The 25,505-nt window shown below is 38.6% G+C and overlaps 1 protein-coding gene across 3 annotated transcripts in view; it reads left to right on the top strand.

Moving 5' to 3' along the window:
* LOC102928496 (uncharacterized) overlaps positions 1–21,231 on the top strand; it is a 33,152-nt gene extending 11,921 nt beyond the window's left edge. For 2 of the 3 annotated variants that reach the window (XM_076559453.1, XM_042267028.2), the window contains exons 2-5: positions 6,333–6,447; positions 16,544–16,670; positions 16,877–16,937; positions 17,475–21,231. In XM_076559453.1, the coding sequence (XP_076415568.1) occupies positions 16,637–16,670; positions 16,877–16,937; positions 17,475–19,335 (1,956 nt within the window). In that variant the 5' untranslated portion in view covers positions 6,333–6,447; positions 16,544–16,636 and the 3' untranslated portion in view covers positions 19,336–21,231. The remainder of the gene's footprint in view (positions 1–6,332; positions 6,448–16,543; positions 16,671–16,876; positions 16,938–17,474) is intronic. The other variant, XM_006996694.4, reaches the window with a different exon arrangement.
* Positions 21,232–25,505: the final 4,274 nt, after the last annotated feature.

The raw sequence follows: 25,505 nt of genomic DNA, 5'->3' as shown, positions 1-25,505 counted from the left end.
TCATCTGCAGTATGGTAATTTCTAGAAAGTCTTTAATTTCTGAACTTTATTTCTATATTGACCCATTATTCATTCAGTAGAGAGGTGTTGAGATTCCACGAGTTTGTAAGCTTTCTGATGCTCCTGCTGATGTTGATAGCCAGCTTTAATTTGTGGTAGTTTGATAGGATGCAGGAACTTATTTCAATTTTTTTTTTGTATCTGTTGAGACTAGCTTTGTATCTGAATTTGTAGCCAATCTTGGAGAAAGTTCCATGAGGTGTTGAGAAGGTGTATTCTTTTTTATTTGGGTGAAATGTTCTGTAAATATCTGCTAGGTCCGTATAATGTCTTTTAGCTCTGATATTTCTGTTTAGTTTTTGCCTAGATGACCTGTCTATTAGTGAAAATGGGGTATTTACATCTCCCACTATTACTTTGTGAGGGTCAATATGTAATTTAAGCTGTAGTAGTGTTTCTTTTACAAACGAGGATGCCCTTTTGTTTGGGGAATAGATGTTAAGAATTGAAATGTAGTCTTGGTAGATTTTTCCATTGATGAATATGTATTCCCTTCCCCATATCTTTTAATTAATTTTGGTTTGAAGAGCCACTTCCCATACATTTCATATGTTTATGGCATACTGTATGAGCAATGAGGCCACACTAGTTATTGTGTTTTTTTCCCCCAGGACTAGGGATCAAACTCAAGCACCTCACACATGATAGGCAAATAATTTGACACTAGGTCAGCTTTTATCCAGAATTTCCTTCATCCAGTCATGGTGACTCACACCTGGAATCCCAACACTTGAAAAGCTGAAGGAGCAGCATCACCAGTAGCTTGAGGCCTTCCCAGAATGAGCAGAGAATGAGACCTTGCTACAAAAACACAAAACTGAGATCTCACCAAGGTATAAGCTGTGGACATTCTACAGTGTGTCATTGCATAAAATGCAAAGGTTTCGTAAGCCTATAGGAGACCAAGTTGTGATGCCTGTTGTGTGGTTAGATTTTCCATGTGTGAGAGTTCAAAGATTTTAAAATTACTGTCATTTTATTTTTTCCCCATTCTTCAGGAAGTTGCCATATATCTCTCTATTGTACTTTGATTTGATCAGTACATTTAATTAGTTGAGCATGAGGCCTAACACCTGTCATCCTAATACTTTTGAGGCAAATGCAGAAGTTCAAGACTAACCTGGTCCAGAGTGATTAATATTTTGTCGTATTATCTCTCTGTATCTGTGCATGTCCTTTGAAATTGAGTGAGACTGAATGAAAGAGTAATGGAATGGTTTCTTGACCAAACATTCCGACTGTGATGCACACATGCCACTGTGCAGAGGGGGCAGTCAAAGGACAGCTTGAGAATTGGTTTTCATCATGTGGGAAGCAAATTCAGGTCAGTAGTGTTGGCATCAAGCCGTTTTCTCAGCTGATCCATCTCCCTGACTCTATTTATACATTTTGAGAAATTTATGAGTGTATGTTTGTGGGAGTAGCCTGTGTGTACATTTATATGTGTGAGGCATGCATGATGCCTGTATCAGCTTGGCTGTCATCAGTGTGTGTGTGTGTGTGTGTGTGTGTGTGTGTGTGTGTGTGTGTGTGTGTGTTTGGAGAAGCATGGGTGTGTGGATTTATAGGAGGCTGGTGTGGCAGGGGGGTTGTGGATGTACTATGGTGCCTGTGTGAAGCTCTTGCATGTCTAGGTAGGTCTGGCACTGAAGAAGGCTTCACCCCAAGTATCATGTATCAAGCCACGCCCAATGGTTTGGGCTCCACCTACCTTGCCCTGGTCCTTCCCATTGCTTTCTCTTGCTCACCTCCTAAGCTGCCTCTTCCTATGCTATGTCTCTTTCCACCCTGACCTCCCCCCACCCCTTCCAGCACTGGCTCCATTCACCTTGATAATGGCCCCTCCCCTTCACTGTGCCTGCCCTCCATGGATTTTACTCCCATCTCTCTGCTTCCAAAGCTTCAGCCACACCCAGCCTCTATTCCAGCCTCCAGCCCCTTGCCCCATGCCCCACACCCCACACCCTGCCCACCTCCATGAGGTTATTGCTGTATACTTGGTGGCAGACGGCATTTTGATATTCTTATCATAGCACTCACTAATCTTCCAGTCTTATGGCCGATGTTAATTAATTCATAGATTTATTAATCAATGCATATCAAATATATCATTGTACCTTTTTACCTAAAGCTATTAAATTTCATACAGAATCACATGCTAAATGGAGTGCCTTAAAAAAGAAAATTTCCATTAACTCAAAAAATGGCAAAATTTCACATTGTGAAAATTGTCAAACTTTTCATAGGTCTTGATTGTCTTCTGATAAATACCCCAGAGGTAATATATTGAATGAGATATAGCAAATGGATGTAATGCACATGAAAATATTTTGGTAGCTGGGTGGTGGTGGCCACCGCCTTTAGTCCTAGCACTAGGGAGGCAGGGGCAGTAGATTTCTGAGTTCAAGGGCAGCCTGGTCTTCAACTGAGTTCCAGTACAGCCAGAGCTACATAGAGAAATCCTGTCTTGAAAAAGGAAGATTTTGATAGGTTGCAATACATACATCATTGTATTGATAGATTTTCTACATTTCATTTGGCCACTGCATTAAGTAATAAAAATGTTTCATCTGTTATATTACATTTTTACAAAGCTTTTAATATCATGGGTATTCATCAACAAATTAGATGGAAAATGTTCCAATTTATATGTCACTAAAATTTCAAAAAATTTTTTACAACCTTGAAATATTAAACATATTACTGACATCTTATATTCCTTAAGGACAGGCCATCATTGAAAGATCAACAGAACATTAAAGCATGTTAATTAAACTAAAAGGGGGGAAGCCCTTAATTTTGCCAACATCCTATTCTACTCATTATTTACTTTAACTTTTTTGAATTGTAATGATAATTATCATCTGCCTGCTAAAATTCATTATTAATGTATTATTGGGGAAAATATTGAGGGTGTTGTACTACAACCTATTTGGTATAAAGAGGAAGAATCTTTACATTGGAAAAAAGAAATGTTATAAATGAGGGGAAAGGGTATCCTTATGCTTCCATAGATACAGGTAATGGTTAGATTTTTAGACTGCTGAAATTGAGAGATGAGTAAGTGGCCACAGCTAGTTACCTTTACTTGCCTACCGGACAAATGGCTCATATAACTTTGAGTCAAACTCCCAAAACAATTACCAAACTATCCCCTTCCACAGAGAATTGTACCTTTCCTACCTGAGGGCAGATGAAAAAATTAGCCAATGAAGGAGAAGAGATGGTTCTTATATGGGGTAAAATAAACACTTGAATCCTTGTTCTTGTCCCTGTTAGCAGTCACCACTGCTCAAGTAAGTAAAGCAAAGAATTTTTCTTACTGGACTTCTATTCCTAACCCTCCCTTAAACCCAGTAGTGCACTGGTAGGATCCCAGTATTCCAATTTATACTGACTAATTAGATTCCAGGACCTGGTGACAGTAGAGGTCCTTTGTTCCCCAATAAAGAGGGCTTAGATTTGATTTCATCTTATGATATGGGGATGCACTTCCTATCTTTATTGGGTATGAAGTTCACTGTGTGAAAATCATATCTAGGGGATAGTTCTAGGGAACAAAAAATGAAGTGAAGAAGACCATGTTCATTTTAGTAGCTAAAGGGTTTAAAGGGAATAATACTACCGATCATTTCATTCCACCTCATTTTCTCCCTTGCAACACTGCTGTTGTCTCAGAGTTAAGTGAATAGATACATTGGGAATAATGCAGAGGACCAGAGGTTCACAGTTTTATTAATATATCCTATGGTAGTGCCAGAGATCGGAGCCATGTAGGTTCTGCTCACACCAAATGGGAAAGCAAAGAATTAAGATGGGGTTCAGTTCCAAATTTTGTATTATTCTATTTAATGCTGAAGACATCCTTTGTAAGAAATCTGTGAAGGATTCTCTGGGGTATTGTATAACCTTTGTAAATGACTCAACTTTTTTTCCTTCTTCCTCAATTCTGTCCCACACATTCATGGCTGCCATGTGGCATAGAATTAGGGTTTAGTTATCATAAACATTGTCTTTGTATATAAGCATAATCATTCTCTTCAAGAAGCTGATCCTGAGAAATTTCCACACCTCTAGTCCTACATTGTTGTTCTATCGTTTTAGCCTCCTCTTTAAACCAGGTTCTCCACTGTAACTATGGACTGGCCTCTAGGACAGCTGTAATTAATTCTTTCCAGTCCTGAGGGATAATTCTATTACAAGTTGACCATGAGTTTAACATGTGCTTTACAAATGGACAATGCATGCCATACTATACTGTACTTCCTTAAATACTATATAGTATCTATAATATATATATATATATATATATATATATTATAGATACTATAACTTCTTTAAATCTCCTTAAATCTAACATTTCCACTGGAGTCCAGTTAGCTTATACATGAGCATTTGGAAGTTCCTGTAAGGTTACTGGATAGATTAAATTTGGTTGTTTGAAAACAGGCTGCCTCTTTGTAACTGTATAATTCAATCCTGAGATAATTTCACCTTTATATTATTGTGTCTGAGTCTGAATTTCTCTATGATTCATTTTAACAGGTTTTTCTAAAGCTTTTATCTCGGCACTTAAATTGACCAACCTTGTTAATACTAAATAAAAATGATCAGGCAAATAATATTCATAATTGATGTTATGCATATCCCATCAACATCAATTATCTTCTCATTTAATTGTTCCATTTTCAGACTGCCTAATGTGTTATCAAACAGAGACCAAATTCCTTCCATTGTAAAAGTGTTTCCCACTTTTTAATTTCATCCTTTAAGATATCTTACTTGACTTACCAAATCTGTCAGCTGCAAAGAACCATAGAAGTCCGAGGGCATTTCAAAGCAGCTACTTAGTGTGGTGGCAGTCTGAGATGGGAATCTGAAGGGAGCCCACCACCCACCAGGAAAAAGAAAGCCAAAGACAGTCCAGCCACATGCTCCAGCCTGAGCGTGTAATCGGGCCTGAGCCAGCGGCCCTGTAAGCCCGTAAGCAGCTTTTTAATGAATTCTTGCCACATTCATTGGGTGCCAATTATAGATGAATTTGTAAATGGTTTTATTAAATAAAAAACACGGACCCAATTACAGGGTGACAACCTTAGAGAGATCAAGGAAATAGGGAAAGCCACCAGCCAACCTTACCTCATCAACTCTGCAGCATCCAAATATGAGTTACTTCCTGTCTACCCAGGTCTATATGCCTTGCTGTTCTGCCTTCTGATTTGTTCTCTCTATTCATCTACATCACTTCCTCTTCCTGCACTTCCTGTCTGTACAGACCTCCAGAGCTTCATAGTTAACTAGTTTTGAAATTTAAGGCATGTGCTACCACACCTGGCTCTGTTTCCAGTGTGGCCTTGAACACACAGAGATCCTGCCTGCCAAGTGATAGGGGTAAAAGCGTGTGCTAACATTGCTTGACTTCTGTGTTGTGGATGGCTTTTCCTCTGATCTTCAGGCAAGCTTTGTTTATTAAAGCACAAATAAAATATCACCATAGTAATCCTAAAAAGGAAAAGGTGTATAATAAATGACTAATGGTATTTGAGGTCATTTTGCCTTTGTGAGCAGAAGTAATAATCTTATTTGAATAGGTATCTACTGCTAGGTGAACATATTTTAAATGGTCAAATTCTGAGATATGAGTATTATCTGTTCACCAAACCTTGTTGGATTTTAACTTCTGATGATTAATTCTGCTGGCAGATGACAACAGAGTAAAGGAAGAACAAGGACAGGTCCTGATAATTTTCTGAGCTTGCTCACAAGGCAAAGAGAATTGTACTTGTAATGATTTTACATTTTGCTGAAAAAATTTGTGAGATTTTTTTTGAGTGGCCTGAGAAGAAAGAACTTGGGGCGAGGAAGAGGCCAGTCCCTTGGCTTAGGCATTGGCAGATGTTAATGGACCTTGCAAATAAGAATGAGCAAGAATGAGTTATGAAAAAAATGCTGAATTTGTTTTTGTATAGATGTCTGAAGAGAGACAAATTGTTGTAAAATAACACTAGTATTGTGGTTGGTTTCAAGTCTTGCAGTTTCTAATAGAGGAATTGTTTGAGCACATTATACAGAGTCCATTAAAATATTCAGTGGTTGGGAGATGTCTAATATCAAATCTGTATTAGTCTCAGTTCTTTAGAGTAACAAATCTTACAGGAGGATTATACATACATATATGTATACACACACACAGAGAAAGGGGATTTATTGGAATGACTTTTAGGCAGCAGGAAATGAATCTAACAATGGCTGGCTGTGATTGGAAATTCTAGGAATGCAGAAGTTGCTCAGTCCATGAGTGTCTATGAATCTGCTGGTCTTCAGTAAACCCTTCAATCTGGAAGAAGTATGCTGCAATGCCAGTGACGAAACAGACTTAATACAAAGGTGAGGGAAAGAGGGCAAAGAGTGAAAGCTTCTGAAGGTGTGACCCAGAATAATGATGTGTCTTCTGGCTTCAGGATGCAGGTTAAAGGCCTATGTGTTTCTACCTTGCAGATTCATATTATGAGTGTACCTACCTACTTTAAATCAAGAAAAGAAAACCCTCACAGGTGTGCCCTCCATTTTTGTATTTTAGTTCATTCCAAATGTGATTAAGTGGACAACCAAGAATAGCCATCACAGGGAGATAGGACACAGGGACTGACTGGGCCAGGATCCACTCAGTGGATACAATGCTGAACTCAGTCATGCTTTGCACAGTAAGTGTGCTTTTCCCTGTGAGCCATTCTCCCAGCTCCTTATCTTTTTAGGTTATTTACATAATACCCAGCATTTCCACTCCATCCTAGGCTTTTCTTATGCATATCATTTGTTACATGGAGTGCAGGTAGAAAAAGGTTCCCAGTCTTTCTCTGACAACTGACTTTCCTATCCTTCCTTCCTTCTCTCTCCCTCCCTCCCTCCCTTCCTCCCTTTCATCCTTCCTTCCTTCCTTCCTTCCTTCCTTTTTTTTTTTTTTTTCCTGACAAGATCTGATGTAACCCAGGGCTAATAGTCTGACTACTAAAATAACTCAGCTGGAGAGAAATGTTCAGCTGTTGTTACCAAGGTTTTCAGAAGAAAAGTGTGACCTAGGTAGGCCCAGCTGGCTAGGCTCTGCTAAGGGTCCACCATATACAAATGGAAGAGACTAGAAAAGGTAAAGAATAGGGATGGAAATTGAACCCAGGTGTGGTTCTCAGGGCTTAAGTTCCAACCTGTAAATGGAAGAAGCAGCCAGAATTCAAAGTCATCCCTCTGCTACTGTGATGTGAAAATGAAAGTCTTCTTTGTAGCTGAGGATAACTCCAAATTGCAATCTCCCGCTGCTGCCTCCTGAGTGCTGGGATGACAGTCATGAGTTGTTATGCCTGCTTTGGCCATACTGATGATGGAACCTAGGGCTCTGGGAAGGGAACCATGTAATGCAGGGTGCTCTCCTCTGGACCCTAGACTAGGCACAGACCACACTCAAACACCAGTTTCCAAACACAAAACAAATGCAGAGATTCTTTATTAAGGAAGGCAAAGTGACAGGTGGCTGAATCTAAATTGGGCAGAAACAGTGCAGTGTCTTTGCAAGTGTTTGTTTTAAGAGAAAAGAAATATGTGTTAGAATAAACTAGGATACAATGGTAAGTTCTATTTGGGTATTTTAATTAGGTTAGTCAAAATAATGAATTTTTATCATGGGACATTGATGTTTTAATAGTTGGACTTTGGTGATCAGTCACAGAAAGGAGTCAGTGGCCAAAAAAGGAATAGACTTTGGTGGTTAGCTTTAGGAATATGTGATAATTTTGCAGGGTGTAGAAAGGTAAATTCTGTAGGCACCATATTTGGTATACTCTGACCTGTGTTTTGCATAGTCTGGCCTGTTAGAGTCCTTCACTGGGAGCATCCTAGCCGAACAGTCTCAGCCCCATCCCCTGGCTTCTTTCATATGTTAGTCTTAATGCCTTTCTCCACATATCCCCATATTCTTCACATAATGTTAATGTACCACACTTGGCCATTTGTCACGACAAATTTGTCAATGACATTCTGAGTTCTTTTCAGGAAATACATAATTGAAAATATGTGGAAGTAGTCCTACCTCAGCTATTAGTTCATTGTTTTTAAGATGTGGAAACTGGGCATCTTGGCTCATGCTTGTGCTTTCACTTAGAATGCTGAGGCAGATGGTTTCCTGAAGTACAGCCCAGTCAGTAGTACATTGTGCATCCAGGCTGGTTTAGACTACAGTGTAATATCCTGTGAACTAATAATAAATGAACAAATGGAGAAAATGGAAAGAGTCTAGCCTTTCTGAACAGTGAGCTCAGAATTTGTTTTATCTTGGTGACTTGGGGTTGCTGTCAAGACCATTGATACTGCCTGAGTAAGAAAGAGCATTGCCTTAGGTGAACACATAGCTAAAAACTTGATATTTTTACATTCATGTATGTATGTATATATGAATTTTTCTTTGTTCTGGGAGGACACATGTGTGTGCACACATGCAGCAGGTTGGGAAGTGGCTGTATATGCAACAGTTTACATGTGGAGTTCAGATGACAGTGTCCATGAATTGGTACTATATGGATTCCTAGATATGAACTCAGTTCATTAGACTTGGCTGTAGTTACCTTTAAGCAGTCTTGCTGGCACAGGAGTTAAGACTCAAATTTCTTCTTTTCTTGGCGTTCATAAGCAATCAGTTTCAATGAAAAAATAGTCAAGTCAGACACTCATTATAGTGTTTCTACCTTCTTGATACATAATTCACACAAGTGAAATTTGGTGTTTTAATCGGTTTGGTTCAGCATTGACACTACTTTACGTAGCCATGACTGCTCTAATTCCAAAAGCACTGGATCATGGGAGACCTTGTCTTTAAAAACAAAAGTTTGGAGGCTGTGTTGGCACACCCCTGTGGCCCCATTAGAGGCAATGAAACCTGGGAGAAAGGAGCAGATGAATGAGGTAGACTAAAATCTCACTCAATAGCCAACTTTATTCATAGCCCCAGACAATTTAAACTGAAGGATGAGTAAATTAAAACCATATACAGTGCCCAGGACAATCCAGACATGGAAAACATGTGTTTCAGTAGAGGCATATATAGTTACTTAAGTAACAGCAGCAAGCAGTAATGAGTAATCTGAAGTAAAAGTACTCCAATCCTTACACAGAAGGCTGGAAAGGTTTTTTGTTTGCTTGTTTGTTCTTTTTTTTGGTTTTTCAAGACAGAGTTTCTCCATGTGCTTTTGGTACCTGTCCTGGATCTTGCTCTGTAAACCAGGCTGGCCTCAAACTCACATAGATCCACCTGGCTCTGCCTCCTGAGTGCTGGGATTAAAGGTGTGCACCACCACCGGCCGGCTAAAAGGCTGGAAAGTATTAATGTTTAGGGTACCAATGTGCAGCTGAGAGGTGTGAGCAATCTTAGGCATGCCTTACTGAAATTGCTGATGTCTGGTAAATATCCATCATGTGTTTCAAACTTGATCTGAATGGGCTGGGAGCCTCTTCATCTGTGAGGCAGGGGGATTACTCCACTGCACATTGAGTAACGATTGCTGTATGCAAAACTCCCTGTTTTTTTGTGTCCAGGAGGAAGAATGGGAAGTGCCTATTGAGTGCAGAGATAGTTCAAGGAAGACTTTGCAGTCCAGGTTCTGCTGCAATGCTAAGCTCTGCAGGCCTGGGACAGTTCTGTGCCTCGGGTGGGAGCCAGGGCTGGGAACCACTGTGCTATGTCCCTTCATGGCACTCTGTCTCTAAGGGTGCTGCTCCTGTCACTCAGTTCTCATTGGCCCATGAGGGCCTCCAGACAGACCACCAGTCAGGATAGGGAGGACACTTCCACTCCACCATGCTTCAGGCCTGGTTCTGGCACTATGAGGCTCTCTTGGTTCTTTGGGTTTTCTTGTGAGGAGAGCAGATCGAGCTAGGAATCCATACTATGGTGTGGGAGGGACTGTTGTCCCCACATGGGGAGGAGCCATGGGAGTCAGTGTGTGACCCTCCCAGGGCTGTGGGAATTGGCAGTGGGATTTCACACCCGATAAAGTCCCTTGAGGTGCCTTTGGTCCTATGAGATCACAACATGTCCTAGTGGTCCCCTGTTGCCCCTTGAGGCCCCGTGAGGTCTCTTGACACATGGTGTTGTTCCTGCTACTCCTGTATCCATGCTGGAGCCAGCAGTCTCTGAATGACGTCACTCCATGGGCTGCTCCAGGCTAAGAACGTGATATTTTTACATTCATGTATGTATGTATGTATGTATGTATGTATGTATGTATTTATCTTCATTTATTCTGAGTAGGCATATGTGTGTTTAAAATTATTTTCTTAATTAATTAAAAAATAATACTTTTATTCCAATACCACATGATTTTTATTTCTATTCCTCTGGAGTACAACATGGAGTCTGGAATGATGAGACCTTCAGCTGTTCTTTTATTGTTCAGGATTGCATTGCTGTCCTAGATTTTTTGTTTTTACATTTGAAGTCAACAATTGTCCTTTCAACATCTGTAAAGAACTGTATTCAGACTTTGATGGGGACTTTGCATTGAATATGTAGTTACTTTTAGTAGGATGGTCATTTTTATTATGTTAGTCCTACTAATCCATGAGCATGGAGATCTTTTTATCTTCTCTCGTCTTCAATTTCTGTCTTCAAAGACTTGATGTTTTTATCATTCAAGTCTTGCTTCCTTGGTTAGGGTTACCCCAAGATATTTTGTATAATTTGATACTATTTTGAAAGTGGTCATTCCCCTGCTTTCCTTCTATTGAGTAGTCCTTTAATCATTTGTTCATAGGAGAGCTACTGATTTTTGTGAGTTAATTGTGTATCCAGCCACTTTGTTGAAAGTGATTTGTTTTAGCCATAGGAGCTCCTCTGTGTAATTTGTAGGGTCACTTTCATATAGTATCACATCATCTGCAAATAAAAATACTTTGACTTCTTCCTTTTCCATTTGTATTCCCTTGATCTCTCTCGGTTGTTTTATCCTCCTAGCTTAGACTTCCAGCTCTATATTGAATAGATATGGTGAGAGAATCTTGTGTACACTTCGGGGGCAAACACTCTAGGCAATAGCTAGATTAGAGGTTGTTTATGTCATTGAGCTGCACGTGTCTCTGACATAAAGAAGGATCTGATGGGGCAGGGGGATATCTTCCTGTCTACTTTCCCACTATTTGTTATTTAATACAGTATGAATAAAGGAAACCCAAGTTGGTGGCCATATAGCAGCCTGACTTTAGGTGAATAACTCTGAGTTTGTTTCCATTTACCACGCTGCAGGCTTGCTGGAAATTGCCTTTATTTTGATTAGATGTGTTCCTTCTATCCCTTTTCTCTGCAGAACTTTTATCATAAAGGGGTGTTGGATTTTGTCAAAGGCCTTTTCTGCATCCAATGAGCTAAGCATGTATTTTTTTCCATTTGTTTATATGGTGGATTACATTTCTTGATTTTTGTATATTGACCCATCCCAGCATCTCTTGAAGGAAGCCTACCTGAACATGGTGGATGATATTTTTGATATGATCTTATATTTAGTTTGGTAGTATTTTATTGACAAGTTTTACATCTTGGTTCATAAGGAGAAAAGATTTGTAATTTTCTTTTTTGCATCTTTATATGGTTTGGGTTTCAGGGTAATTGTGGCCTTATAAAATGAATTAGACAATGTTTCTTCTGTTTCTTTTTGTGAAATAATTTGAGTGGTATTAGCAGTAACTCTTTTATGAAAGTCTGGTAAAATTGTGCCATAAAAGCATCTTGCCTTAGACTTTTTTAGTTTACAGACTCTTAATTACTCCTTTCATTTTCTTAGGTATTATAGGCCTTTTTTTTTAATATATATATATATATAATCTTCATTTAACTTTAGTAAATGGTACCTATTGAGAAAATTAGCCATTTCTTTTAGCTTTCACAATTTGGATGATTATAGTTTTTAAAGCATGCCCTTATGATTATCTAGATTTCCTCCATGTCTGTTGTTATAGCCTTCAGTGCTGATATTCAAAGTGCATATGATTATTCCTAGCCTCAGTGTTTGCTATTAAAATGTCACTATGTGGCAGATGCAAGGCTAACCTCAGTAATTTACTAAACTTGAGGTCAACCTGGACTACTTGACACCCTGTCACTCCAAAACAAAAACATCTGTGGGTGGTGATGGACAAATGTAATACCAAGACTCAGTGGCAGAATCCAAATGATGGGAGCCTGTTCAACCTAGTGTTCACATAGAGTTCCATGAGGTACCTATTGTAGGTAGTCAACAGAGTAGACTTCTGGAACATGGATTTAAGCCAATAGAAAGTTTTTATTAGCTGGCCTGCTACTACACTTCGTGTTCTGGATTTCAGTTTATTCCTCGCCTTTTTCAGGATGAGCTTTTAAGCATAAAAATCATGTTCTGGGGCGACATAGCTCAGTTAACAAGAACAGTTAACCAGAAGCAGAACTACAGACGAAAAAGCAAGGTTAGTACATTTAGAGAATTCCCACAAATACAGACTTGGATGGAATAGGCCTTTGTTTATATTTTTGGCAGATGGTGTTTTTTAACTGCTGAGTATTGCAGCCAGAATGCCACCTCCATTATTGAGTCAATTGTTCTAAGATCTTGGGCCTACTGAGTTCTGGGGCCTGTTACATTCACCCCTGGACTAAATGAATAAATCAAATCATGGACTCATCCTGTTTTTGTTTAATATGCAGAGCCCCCTGCCATTAATCCAATCAGAATGAGAATTATAGGCCCAGTCAGTACTGATAGCAGAGTAGTTAGCCAGAGGGACCAAGAGAACAGAGACTGGTATCAATTATTTCCTTAAACATGACTTTTTAAAAATTACTCCTGATCAATTATTATTGGAACAGCAGGTTTCTTCCAAAGCTATACATATTTTCCTTTATCTCATGAGAAGTAAGTCTAAGTCTTTTTGATTTTGTAATGTATTTTTTTGTAAGGGAATCTAACTGTTGTTTTAATTCAGAAATGGAAACTTTCAATACCATCTTGTCCTGATCAACCTGTCTACTTGGTTTGGAAGAGGCACATATAGTGAAACCATTGCTACATGCAAACCAAACCATCTCTGGGATTCAGCAATATTGTTATCCTGATGAATTAACTCATAAAGCAGGACATTAATTTTGGGCTGCCCCCAGTCACAGTGAGTTTCATCAGTCAATGGACTGATAGTCTGGGTAGTTCCTATTCCTGTGTAGTATGACAGGGGCCAGGTGTTAAGCTTAACCAGCAATTCTGGTCAATTTCTGGTTTGGACTGATTAATTCCATCCCCAGGGCTCCTTCCTGTGGCATAGAGTATGATTCACAAAATCTAGAATCTTTTTTGTGAACTTTTCTGGAGGATTCAGTTTCACAAATCCATTTTTTTTTGTAATGGAAATTCCCTTGTTTCTGGAAATCAGGGCACCCAGCCACAGGGCATTCATAGAATTATAGACTATATATATCTATATCAAAAGATAAACCTCCATACTTTTTCTTTCTCTAAATATAACTAGACATTTAAAATGGGCTTCAGTGAGCAAAGATCAAAATGAATAAGAGTTGCTGGTCTATAGTTAAATTAGATAAAACCTTCCTCTGTCTGTCTTTTTTAGTTCCCAGGTTCAGGCCTAAGAGCTGTGGGAGTTGGAGCATGACCCTGTATTCATGCAAAATATAAGACTCAGGAGGAGTTAGAGGGATATGGAGTGGAAGGGCTTGGGGACCCAATGAAACATTAATTTTAATGAGTCCATTGTGCAGAGACACTCCATTTAGCAGCATCTGTGACCTCTGCATTCTTGACCTGGGTGTGGTGTGTCCGTGATACAATGCCAGCTATCTTCACTGCCATAGAGTAGAGAGAATCACGTTTTAGGGTCCTTTCCAGGTTAGATCTGGTGTCCTTGCCTACTCTCTTGACCAGACAGTATCATTGGACTGGAATGAGGGGAAATTGGTGGTAGACTCGGAGGTCAGCTGGGTCTCTTGAGTAGTCCAATGAATAGCCATTATGGAGAACTAGAGTGCCTCTAGTGCCTTGAGAAAATAAGGATTAGACACTTTTGCCAGTTGTTTGTCTCTGAGCCTCGGAAGCAGTAGGGGAAGTTTCTCAAGAATAATCTCACAGGGGCTAAATCTCTGTAGATGGCCCAGATTATTTCAGTTAATGGAAGTGCTGATGCTCCAAGATACCTGGTTTCATTTACATCTCCTGACACTCATGGATGAGCATCTATGTCATCAAGCATGAGGATGGCTGAATTGATGGTGGTGGGTTTCTCAAATTAGACTTGGGTGAGCCAGTAAGTAGGGCCTGGTGCTTGGTCAGACAAGCATTAGATAGTCAATGTTTTGGTGCTCCTCAGAGGAGGGCCTGGACCATGCTGTGGTATACTGTGAGTATATGATCTTGACCTTTATGTGTCTCCTTAAACTTTGTTTTTTCACCTTCTTCTTCTTCTTCTTCTTCTTCTTCTTCTTCTTCTTCTTCTTCTTCTTCTTCTTCTTCTTCTTCTTCTTCTTCTTCTCCTCCTCCTCCTCCTCCTCCTCCTCCTCCTCCTCCTCCTCCTCCTCCTCCTCCTCCTCCCCCCCCTCCTCCTCCTCCTCCTCCTCCTTCTTTTTTTTACTTAGGACCTCATGGGATTAAGACTGGCCTTGATGTTCTTGCTTCTACCTCCCAGTTGGTGAGACCAGCGGTGTCAGGCCTTCGTGCCTATCTGAAAAAGACCTTTTACTCCAGACTTAGTTTTATGGAGACCTCTTCTGTAGGCTTCAGTCATTAGCCTAAATTTCAATATTTTATTTTCAGAGCCATACATAATTATATCAGGATGTGATGGTTATTACTTGACAAACAATGACTGTTCATTTCGTCCTATGAGTTCTTGCTTATGAGCAGTAAATTCCTGTTTCCTTTAGATATAGCTATTGATGGGGCAAATAAAAGTCTTCTTCCAAGATAAATATGTCTTCTGCTGGTAATAAAAGTCAGAAACTGAAGCTATATTGTGCATAAACAGTTTCTAGATACTGGAAAGATGGCTCAGTGGAAGTGTGCCTATGAAGTTTGCAGGAGAAAGAGTTCAGTTCCTACACCCAGGTTGCCATTTCTGCTGACTATGACTGAAGTCAATGCCTATTCCAGCTTTGTGGCCTTTCATAACTCTCTAGTAACTTGTGTCCCATATGCTTTTTTTCTTCTTTCTCCTGGGACATTCTTTTGTGATTCTTTTTGTGTTTTTGTTTCTTAAGGCGGGGTGTCATATAGCCCAGGCTGCCTTCAAACTTCCTATGTCCCCAAAGAATGACCTTCAATTTCTGATGCTGCTACCTCCACCTCTCAAGAGCTTTGGTTACAAGCATCCCAGGCTTGTCCCCTTTATGAAACATGAATTGAACTGAGAGATTCATCTATGCTAGGCAAGAATGCTACCAACTGAGTTACATCTTCAGCCCCTTTATTCTTTTTGATTTGTTAGGATATAAACTATAATTTTGCTATGTATGACTGTTTTGCCTACTTATATGCTTGTGTATACTGTGTTTGCCTGGTGCCCATGGAGACCAGAAAGAGCCAGATCCCCCTAGGGCTGTAGTTACAGTTGGTTGTGAGTGACTATCACTTGTCTGCCTGGTATTTACTGGAGTTAGAAGATAGCATTGAATTCTCTTGGACTAATGGTAGTAATAGTTGGCAATCACAAGTGAGTGCTGAGAACTGATCTAGGACCTCTTTAAAAGCAACAGACAATCTTATCTGTTGACACATCTATCATTTTTTATTACTTTTTTTAAGATCAGCATTTACTTTACTAATGTTTTTGAGACCTCTTTGATCTGCCAGTAACTTACTGAAACTGCATTCCTTCCTAGGAATTGTTAGCCTTGCAGTTTATCAGGGGTTACTCCAGTTTATGTTTGAGAAGTACAGAATTGTAGTGAATGTTTTAACGCTATGGAGGAATTTCAAGTGAGCCTCTGAGTGCATTCTGTTTGTTTGTTTGAGACAGGATCTTACTATGTACCTCTGGCTGTCCTGGAAATCTCTACACAGACCAGCTGGCTTGGAAATCAGAAATATTACCTGCCTTTGCCTCCTGAGTTTTGAGATTAAAGATTGACACCACCACACCCATATTGTCTATTGTTTTTTGAAGTTAATAATTTTGATAATACTTTGTTAATGTATACTACATAGTGTTAATCTGTTTGCATGTCTCTCTGTATATATTACTAAGCATTTCTTATGCAATGCTCTATTCTGTTTTGAGGGCACAAATGGAAGGCATGATTAACCTTTTCTGTTTCCTTTTAAAATGTGATGGTGACTGCATTTGATATTTTATGACCTATGAGATAGAATATAACGAGCAGAATGAATTATGTAAATATATTTTCAATGAAATGTATATTTGCAATGCAGTCAGTCTCATCATTTTTATTATGTGCATATATGGGATCCTTTAGGATGCAGTGACCTATGAGGATGTGCATGTTAACTTCACTCATGAAGAGTGGGCTTTGCTGGATCCTTCCCAGAAGAGTCTGTACAAAGATGTGATGTTGGAAACCTACTGGAACCTTACTTCTATAGGTAAGAATGTGAGCATTCTGTCACTTTTTAACTTAAGGACATAAGCATTTCTTGGAGATTGTTGCTCTTCTGTCATTTCAAATGTGAAAGAGGAAGGATCTAGTGAATAAATCAGGCATTGTTCAAAGATTCATGAAAGATAGTAATTTCAGTTGTGTCTAATTTCCAGTAATATATCACATATATTTTCTGGTTCTGTATTTTAGGTTACAAATGGGAAGACTACAATATTGAAGAATATTATCAAGGTTCTAGAAGACATGGAAGGTAATTTTCATGTGCAATCTAATACATATGTACCTTGGAAGAAATGTTAATGTACCCTAAACTTTTAAAGAAAAGCAACAGTGTAAATTAGCACAGCTATGTGATGTTTATTAAATTCTCACGACACCATGTACTCCAATGTCAGGTAGCCAATCACTGTGTGGAAAGCATTCCATTAAGGATAAGACAAGGAAACAATGCTATAACAAATGTCACAATTTTAATCATAGCCATATGAGAGGCATGGTGTAGAATTGTCATGCCGTTCAATCATCACATAAGGTATATACATTGATAAGGGGCTTAGTGTATGTCTAAGACATTTTATAAGCAAAGCTTCCATATTAAAGCTAGTGTTCCTCATACATTTGTAGTGAGTGACTTACTGTAGTTTAGTGAGAGGAGAACTTTATGAGAGACAAGGAATTAATTGTGGTGTAGAAACATGAATCCATATACCACATCTCTGAGGCACAAAATGTTAGACTGTATGAATGTAGTGTGAAAATCTTTTATTTGTTGTTCTTCCTTTAATAGGTATATCAACTGTCAGTGTTCATACAACTCATGTGAGCATAAGGGATATGGAAAGAAGCAATATACCTCTGTTTCTCCTGGAACAATTAGAAGATATGTAGTAGTCCCCACTGTGAGAAGACATGATGACTGTGATACAAGTTTATACTCTCACATTAGAGAAAACCCTTATGAGTACAAGGAATATGGAAATTCTTCTGTCTGTACTGATTCACTTTGCGCATGTAGTGTGCCTCACAGTATAAAAAAATATTATGCATGCAATCAGTGTTGTAAAACTCTGAGTTCTTCCAGTTCTTTTCAAAGATGTGAAAAATCTCATATGGGAAGAGGAAGTGATAAATATGAGCTATGTACTGATGACTTTAGCCATCACAGTTATCTGCAAACACATAAAACAACCAATAATGAAGAGGATCTCTATGAATGTAATCAACATGATAGAACCTTTAGATATGATTCCTCTATAAAAGTACACCAAATTACTCATTTGGAGGAAAAACCCTATGAATATAATCAAAGTGATGAAGTCTCAACATGTCACAGTCTTCATCCAATACATAGAACTCATTCTGGAGTGAAAAACTATGAATATCAGCAATGTGATAAAACTTTTGCAAGTCCCAGTTATCTTCAAATATATAAAAAAATTTATACTGGAGAGAAACCCTATGGATGTACTCAATGTGATAAAGCCTATGCATGTTCTAGTTATCTTCAAATACATAAAAGAATTCATACTGGAGAGAAACCCTATGAATGTAATCAATGTGGTAAAGCCTTTATACAGAAGAGTCATCTTCACAGGCATGAAAGAAGTCATACTGGAGAGAAACCCTATGAATGTACTTACTGTGGTAAAGCCTTTGCACACAAGTATAAGCTTCTCATTCATGAAAGAATTCATACTGGAGAGAAACCCTATGAATGTAATCACTGTGGTAAAGCCTTTGCAGAGAAGTGTAATCTTCTCAGTCATGAAAGAAGTCATACTGGAGAGAAACCCTATGGTTGTAATCAATGTGGTAAAGCCTTTGCACAGAAGAGTGATCTTCGAAGTCATGAAAGAATCCACACTGGAGAGAAACCCTATGAATGTAATCAATGCAGTAAAGCCTTTGCACAGAAGAGTAATCTCCGTAGTCATCAAAGAATTCATACTGGAGAGAAACCGTATCAATGTAAGCAGTGTGGTAAAGCCTTTGCACAGAAGAGTAATCTTTTTAGTCACGAAAGAAAACATATTGGAGAGAAACTCTATCTATGTAATCAAAGCGCTAAAGCCTTTACACTGGAGAATTTTCTCATTCATAAAAGAAGTCATACAGGAGAGAAAGCCTATGAATGTAATCAATGTGATAAAGCCTTTGCAAGGAAGAGTCATCTTCTCAGTCATGAAAGAATTCATACTGGAGAGAAACCCTATGAATGTAATCAATGTGGGAAATCTTTTGCACGTAGCAGTAATCTTCATAGGCATGAAAAATGTCATACTGGAGAGAAACCCTATGAATGTAACCAATGTGATAAAGCATTTGCACGTAAAACCCATCTTCAGAGTCATGAAAGATGTCATAATGGAGAGAAACCCTATGGGTATAATCAATACAGTAGAGATTTTGCATGTAACAGTCCCCTTCAGATAAAGGAAATAACCTTTATTGGAGACAAACCATATGAAGGTAATCAATGTGGTAAAGACTTTTCACAGAACAATTATCTTCACAATCCTGAAAGAGATTTTTCTCGACAAAACCCCAATGAATGTAGTCAGTGTGGTAAAGTCTTGCCATGTTGCATTGTCCTTCAAAATCATGAAAAATTTCATACTGGTGAAAATCTCCATGAACCTAATGAGTGAGTCAAGCCTTGCAGTCCACATGTTTTTCCCACTGAGCTGTCTCACTGGTGCTTGAGTTAGTAGAGTCTCTCCTTAGTTAAAATATTGTCCCTTTCAAGTTGTTAACATATTGTATTCCAAGAATACAGAAACATGATAATTTCAGTAATAAAATATATTTTCAAATGAAACTAATATTTATATTGTCAATCATTATTTTTAGATCATGTTACTGTATTCTGAGGACTAAATACTTTTTCTTATCATATTCTCAGAAACAAAAATTAATGGCAGAGAATTTTATCACCAAATTTGATTGCTGGTAAGCCTGATTCCCTGATATTGTGTTCCAGGATGGCCTTTTTATAAATAGAGATCTTTTCTCAAAAAATCCAAAACAGGGTTTTGGAAATATGGTTGCATTTCCACAGGACTCAGGATCAATTCTCAGCACTTACGTAGAAGCTCACAACTGTCTTAAAGTCCAGTTCTAGGGGATACAACAGGTCATACAGGCATACATTCAGTCAAAACACTTTTTGATATAAAAGAAAAATAAGTAATCATTTTTGAAAGTATTTGTCACATAGTGTAACTTTCTCTAGCATAATGTGGACTCATTTCTACTCAGCTAAGTCATTTGTTGGGGTCATTCACACCAAGAGAATTGCGTTAACAATTTAAATAAGCAATGTGCAGAGTCCATTCACAAAGGGATTGAAATCTTCACTGAAGAAGTAGCAAGGACTTTCATCACCTGCAAATGATGGAAGGCAGAAGGGGTAAAGGGTCAGAAGCATCTTCATTTTTTGTACTATAATGACATCTTTGGGACCTGGAGAGTTGACTCAGTAGTACTGCTGTAGCTGAAAGTTTTCTCCTGTGTCCCACTTGGCCTGCAGTCAGGACAAATCTCTTTCACGAGCTGGTCCCACAGCCACTTGGATCCAAAGAAACACACAAAGGCTTATATTATTTATAAACTGTATGGCCATTAGCTCAAGCTTATTACTGACTAGCTCTTACACTTAAATTAACCCATAATTCTTATTTTTATTTAGCCACATGACTTGGCACCTTTTTTCAGTTCTGCCTTCACATCTTGCTTCCTCTGTGTTTAGCTGGCGACTCCTTACTCAGCCTTCCTCTTCCCAGAATTCTCCTTGTCTGCTTATCCCGCCTATACTTTCTACCTGGCTACTGGCCAATCAGCATTTTATTTATCAACCAATCAGAGCAACACATTCACAGCATGCAGAGCAACATCACCCATCACACCGCTGCTGTTGGTTATCCAAGTTTGGTTCCTAGCACCTACGTCGGGTGGCTCAGAAGTATCTGTAAATCCTGGTTCAGAGGTCTGACTCACTTTTATGCCTTCCTTGGGCACCAGGTATGTTAATGGAATAAAGGCAGATATATGCATATACATACACATATCATTATTTGTGTGTGTGTATGTGTGTGTGATAGGAGAGAGACTCCATATTTAAAAAGATCTATCTTTATATGTTATGTTTCTTTTGTTAAAATTATTTTTGTTCATGTGTTTGTTGGAATATTGACCTGGAATGAAGTCATGTGAGGAGAATTTTGAGTGCTTGTGTGTACACTTCAAAAAAACAGGACAAGGCAATTGTGACTTCAGTTTCTTCAAAACTCAGAATTTTTCTTGGAATATGTTTTCGTGTTCTTCACAATATAACAGGAGTGAGCTTACTTCACATTACTCATCATTGTTTGTTTTTATTCAGTTGAACTATGCTTTATATACCTTCGTGGGAAAACATTTTTGTACCATGTGGATTGCTTTTGTCATTGTATAGTTTGAACACATAATCAAACTTTACTCACATAATCTTTCTTAAACTCCAGAGTATAAATTATCTGGGGCTCTTAATAAAGTAGGTTTTTGGATGAGTCTTTAGTATCCCTCATTTATCAGCACAGTTATCCCTGGGCTCTCCATCTCTACAATGGTGACAAGTGTTTCTTGAACAGGGACCAAAAATTGGCTGATGAAATGAAAAAGCAAGCACTCTCAGAGAAGGAGGTGAGTGAGAATAATGGTGCAGAAACCAGAGAAGGCTTTGCTTTATTTTGGACGTGCATCATTTTAAAAATAAGTAGAAGCACAAGTATTAAAAACATAACTATTATACTGTGTGCAAATTGTTTTTAACTCCTGTTCCAGAAGAAGGCAATTTAGGTGAAGTAGTATGGGACAGAGTTCTGAAGGAAAATGAAAAGACATATAAAGAAGGTGGAAAAGATCCCTTTTGATTTTGGGGTCACTTGGTCCTTAACTTGGACTGTTGTCACAATATTAAGGAGGATACTAATCATGAAGAGGTGAAATCAAGTTCTTGGAATGAATATAAACTTCATGACAAAAGTGTAAAATTGGTAAAAGAGGTAAAGATGAATTTTTTGTTCAGGCAAAATCGAGAGCAAAGCACTACTGACATGGATGCAGGTGCTAGCTCCCTTAGCTCCCTTACTGGAGCCTCCTTTAGAGACATATCTGTGTTCTGGAAAAGACCCTGAATCATGAGCTGAGTAATTTACTAATCAATCTGCTCTTGAATTCTCTACATTTCGATAAGAACTTAGGAGAGTCTGTTAAAAAGCTAACTTCATTTACCAATTGTCCTTCCGAACTTCATGAACCACAGTTATTCCAAGTGCAATTTCAACAAAATCAAAATGTTTAACCTCTAATTATGCACTAACCAATCTACTTAAAACTATAGAAGAGATAGCACTGGACTGTTTTCCTTCACAGTTTTACATCAATAAATAATTTATTACCTTTCTGTCCCAAATGTCATAACTTAGAAGGGATCTCAATCACCTGTCTCTTCACAAAAATATCACATTGATGAATTATTTTGATGGTATTATGTTGATTGGATTATGTGAGCAGCAGGTAGCAACCACTTTGAACTCATTGGTAACACATATGCCCATCAAGGATGGGTCATAAATTCAACCAAAATTCAAAGGTCTAATCTCATTGATATTTTTAGGAGTCCAGTGATGATTGCTTTACAGAGATACTACTTCTAATGTAAAAGGTAAGTCATTGCACCTGCCCCTCACACAACGAAAAAGAAGCACAATACTTAGTGTGCCTGTTTGGATTCTGGAGATAGCACATTGCTGTCTTGGGCGTGTTATTTTGGCTTATGTGGACCTGGAACAGAAGAAGGCTATTCAACAGGTGCTGGCGGCTGTGCAGGCTTCTATACTACTTGGACTGGCATACCAATGATACGTGGAGTGTTAATGTCAGATATGGATGCTTTTAGGGGCCTTTGCGGGTCCTTATAAACAACTATTGGCATACTATTAGACCTTAGGGGAAACTAAACATTTTGGCGGGTAGGGTCAGAAGACAGTTTGAGCTTCTGGACCTGAAACTCACTTATGGCAGTAAACACGCATGCTGTACAATCTTGAAAGAAACCCGAGATCATTGTTGTGGCTCATGGATAAGTACCCTGTCTAGAAAACCCAATGACAATCTTTTGGTATTTCTTAGTGCTGAAGCCTCTGCCTGAATCCCCAATGAGGTGCTTGGGTATAGCATAGTCCTACAGATATTTGTAACATTTCTATGTAATTTCTGGCTGTTTTGTTCATCATGACAAAGGAAACATGGGAGTGTTTTTTAATTTACTATATTTATTTAATTTTGCCTCTATGTGTGTTTTGCTTCCTTGTATGTCTGATGCCCATAGAAGAGAAGGGGCATCAGATCCTACAACAGGATGTAGGCATGATTGTGTACCACAGTGTTAATGTTGGAAATGAAATTCATGTCTTCTATGAGAAGAGTAAGTAGACTTAAATACTGAACCATCTCTACAGTCCCAAATTTGACAGATTATCAAAATTTTGTGTGTGTGCATTCAGATCCACACACTGAAAAGTGAGTGTTAAGAGAGTTGATGTTTGTTTAAAAAAATCTGTGTTTCGAAGTCAAGATGACTCTCTAGGTATGCTTATTGGATTTGGTAGGTTGATAGAAGCTAGAGTTGGAATTATTTTGGGTGTTCTGGGTTGGATGAATTGGTAAAAGAAAGAGGTCACTCTAGGATGAAATTTTTAGGCCTGTGTGGCCAAAGAAATGTCATTCATCTATGAACTCAACCTGAAACCACCATTGACAGGCATATTTATGGATTCTTACACACGAGTTTCTCATACAAAGGTTCCTAATCTATATTTTCTCTAAAGGAAAGGATCATGCTCCTGCTTCTTTAGTCATTATGTGTACTGGATTCAGTACCCAGTAATCCAAGAGCTTCAGGTATGCCAGAAGTATCTATTGACCAAAATCATTTGCACAGGCTGTAATGACCCCTCAGAAACACAATTCTACAGATCACAGAAAACAATCATTATTTCCACAATGATTTTTTTCATGGTCAAAGCACTTCTCAAAAACAACTATTCACTCTAATGTTTATCTTAGATACAGGGACTCTGCTTAATTCCTACAACAAATTGACATGTAGGAAAATCTATAGAGTATTTTCTTGAGTAATGATTAATGGAATAGGGCCTATCCTACTGGGCAGGTGATCCTGAGTTGTATAAGAAAGCAAACTGAGTAAGTCGCGATAGCAGGGCAGAAAGCAGCATTTCTCCTGGGTTATAGCAGGTGTGCAGAGCCTAAGCCTATGGTGGATGTGCATTAGCAAATCTGTTCCTGGACAGATCCTCTTGAGCATTATACAGCTCTGGAGAGCTGTTATTGTTAAAGAGCCTATTCTTTATTAAGCTGTTTGTGTTTGGGAAGGCTCATTAAATCTAGAACAGCTTCATATTCAGCCTTTCAGAAAAATACTTATGAAACAAGGTCTCTTATGATGACTCATGTTGACTCATATTTCCTTATCCCCATGTGTAGTCACAAACGGTATTGACCTTGTTGTTCTCCTGACTCAACTTCCTAAATTCTTGTATTAAATGTTTGTAACATCAGACAATTTTAATAGAACCCTTTTGAGTCACATAATGGGCTGTTCATTACAGTAGCTCGAAAATGATTTGTGTGCAACGTAAGTTTTCATTTGAGACAGAATAGAAGGAATAGTTTATTGTGTACACTGCAGGAGGAAACAGTCTAGGTAATATCTGGATTAGAAATGGTTTGAGATTAAGTCATTGAGCTCTACTAGTCTCTTAGAAAGAATGCTCTGATGGAGCATTGTCAGTTACTTTCTATGTACTTTCCCAGCATGCATTAATTCATACCATATGAATGAAGGAAAACAAAATTGGTGGGTGTACAGTTTGGAGAGATTACTTTTGCCAGTGAAATTTCCAATTGGGCAACTCTCTCTTATTGGTAAGTTAAAACCTGATTGACTCACTTCAGTCTGGTAAGAGGGCTAAGATACAGGGCATTTCGCTGTGGCTTGTGTGTCAGCATATAGCACTCACCAGCTAATAGTTTACACAGGGTGGGGTCATACACTATATTACTAATAGTATTCTTGCTACCAGAAAAGATGCTATACTCTTTTCAAATTCGATATTACTAAGTGTTTTATGTCTTTCTCGGTCCTGCTAGCCAGTTCCCAAATAATGACACAGATTTCTTTTTAATTATGAATGCTCAGCTTTGTGTTAGGCTTGTCCCTAACTAGCTCTTATAACTTAAATTTTCCCATATCTTTTAATCTATATTCTACCACGTGGCTTTTTACCTTTGCTGCATTCTGCTCCTCTGACTCCCTCTGAGTCTAGCTGGTAACCCCTGGTGACTCCACCTTCTTCCCAGAGTCCTTGCTGTGCCTGGACACCCCACCAATACCTCTTGCTTAGCTATTGGACATTTAGCCCTTTATTAAACCAACCACAGCAATGTATCTTCACACAGAGAACAAATATCCCACAACAGCTAAATATGCATTAGTTATTGTTATCTCCTTTTAAAGCCAGGTGTTGGTGTCTGTCTTAGTCAGTGTTCTATTGCTGTGAAGAGTCACCATGGCCATGGGAACTCTTATAATAGAAAGCATTTTAACAGGGTTTGCTTACAGTTTCAGAAGTTTAGTCCATTTTGGCATCATGGGGGGCATGGCAGCACATAACCAGACTGATATATTAAAGATCGACATCCTATCCACAAGCAGCAAAAAGAGAAAGGTTCTGGACCTAGCTTGGTAACTTGAACC

Source organism: Peromyscus maniculatus, chromosome 22 (assembly GCF_049852395.1).
Source record: "Peromyscus maniculatus bairdii isolate BWxNUB_F1_BW_parent chromosome 22, HU_Pman_BW_mat_3.1, whole genome shotgun sequence".
In the NCBI taxonomy this organism is placed as follows: Eukaryota; Metazoa; Chordata; class Mammalia; order Rodentia; family Cricetidae; genus Peromyscus; species Peromyscus maniculatus.
The sequence above is the reverse complement of the archived record's forward strand: the minus strand, read 5'-3'. Positions and strand labels throughout refer to the sequence as shown.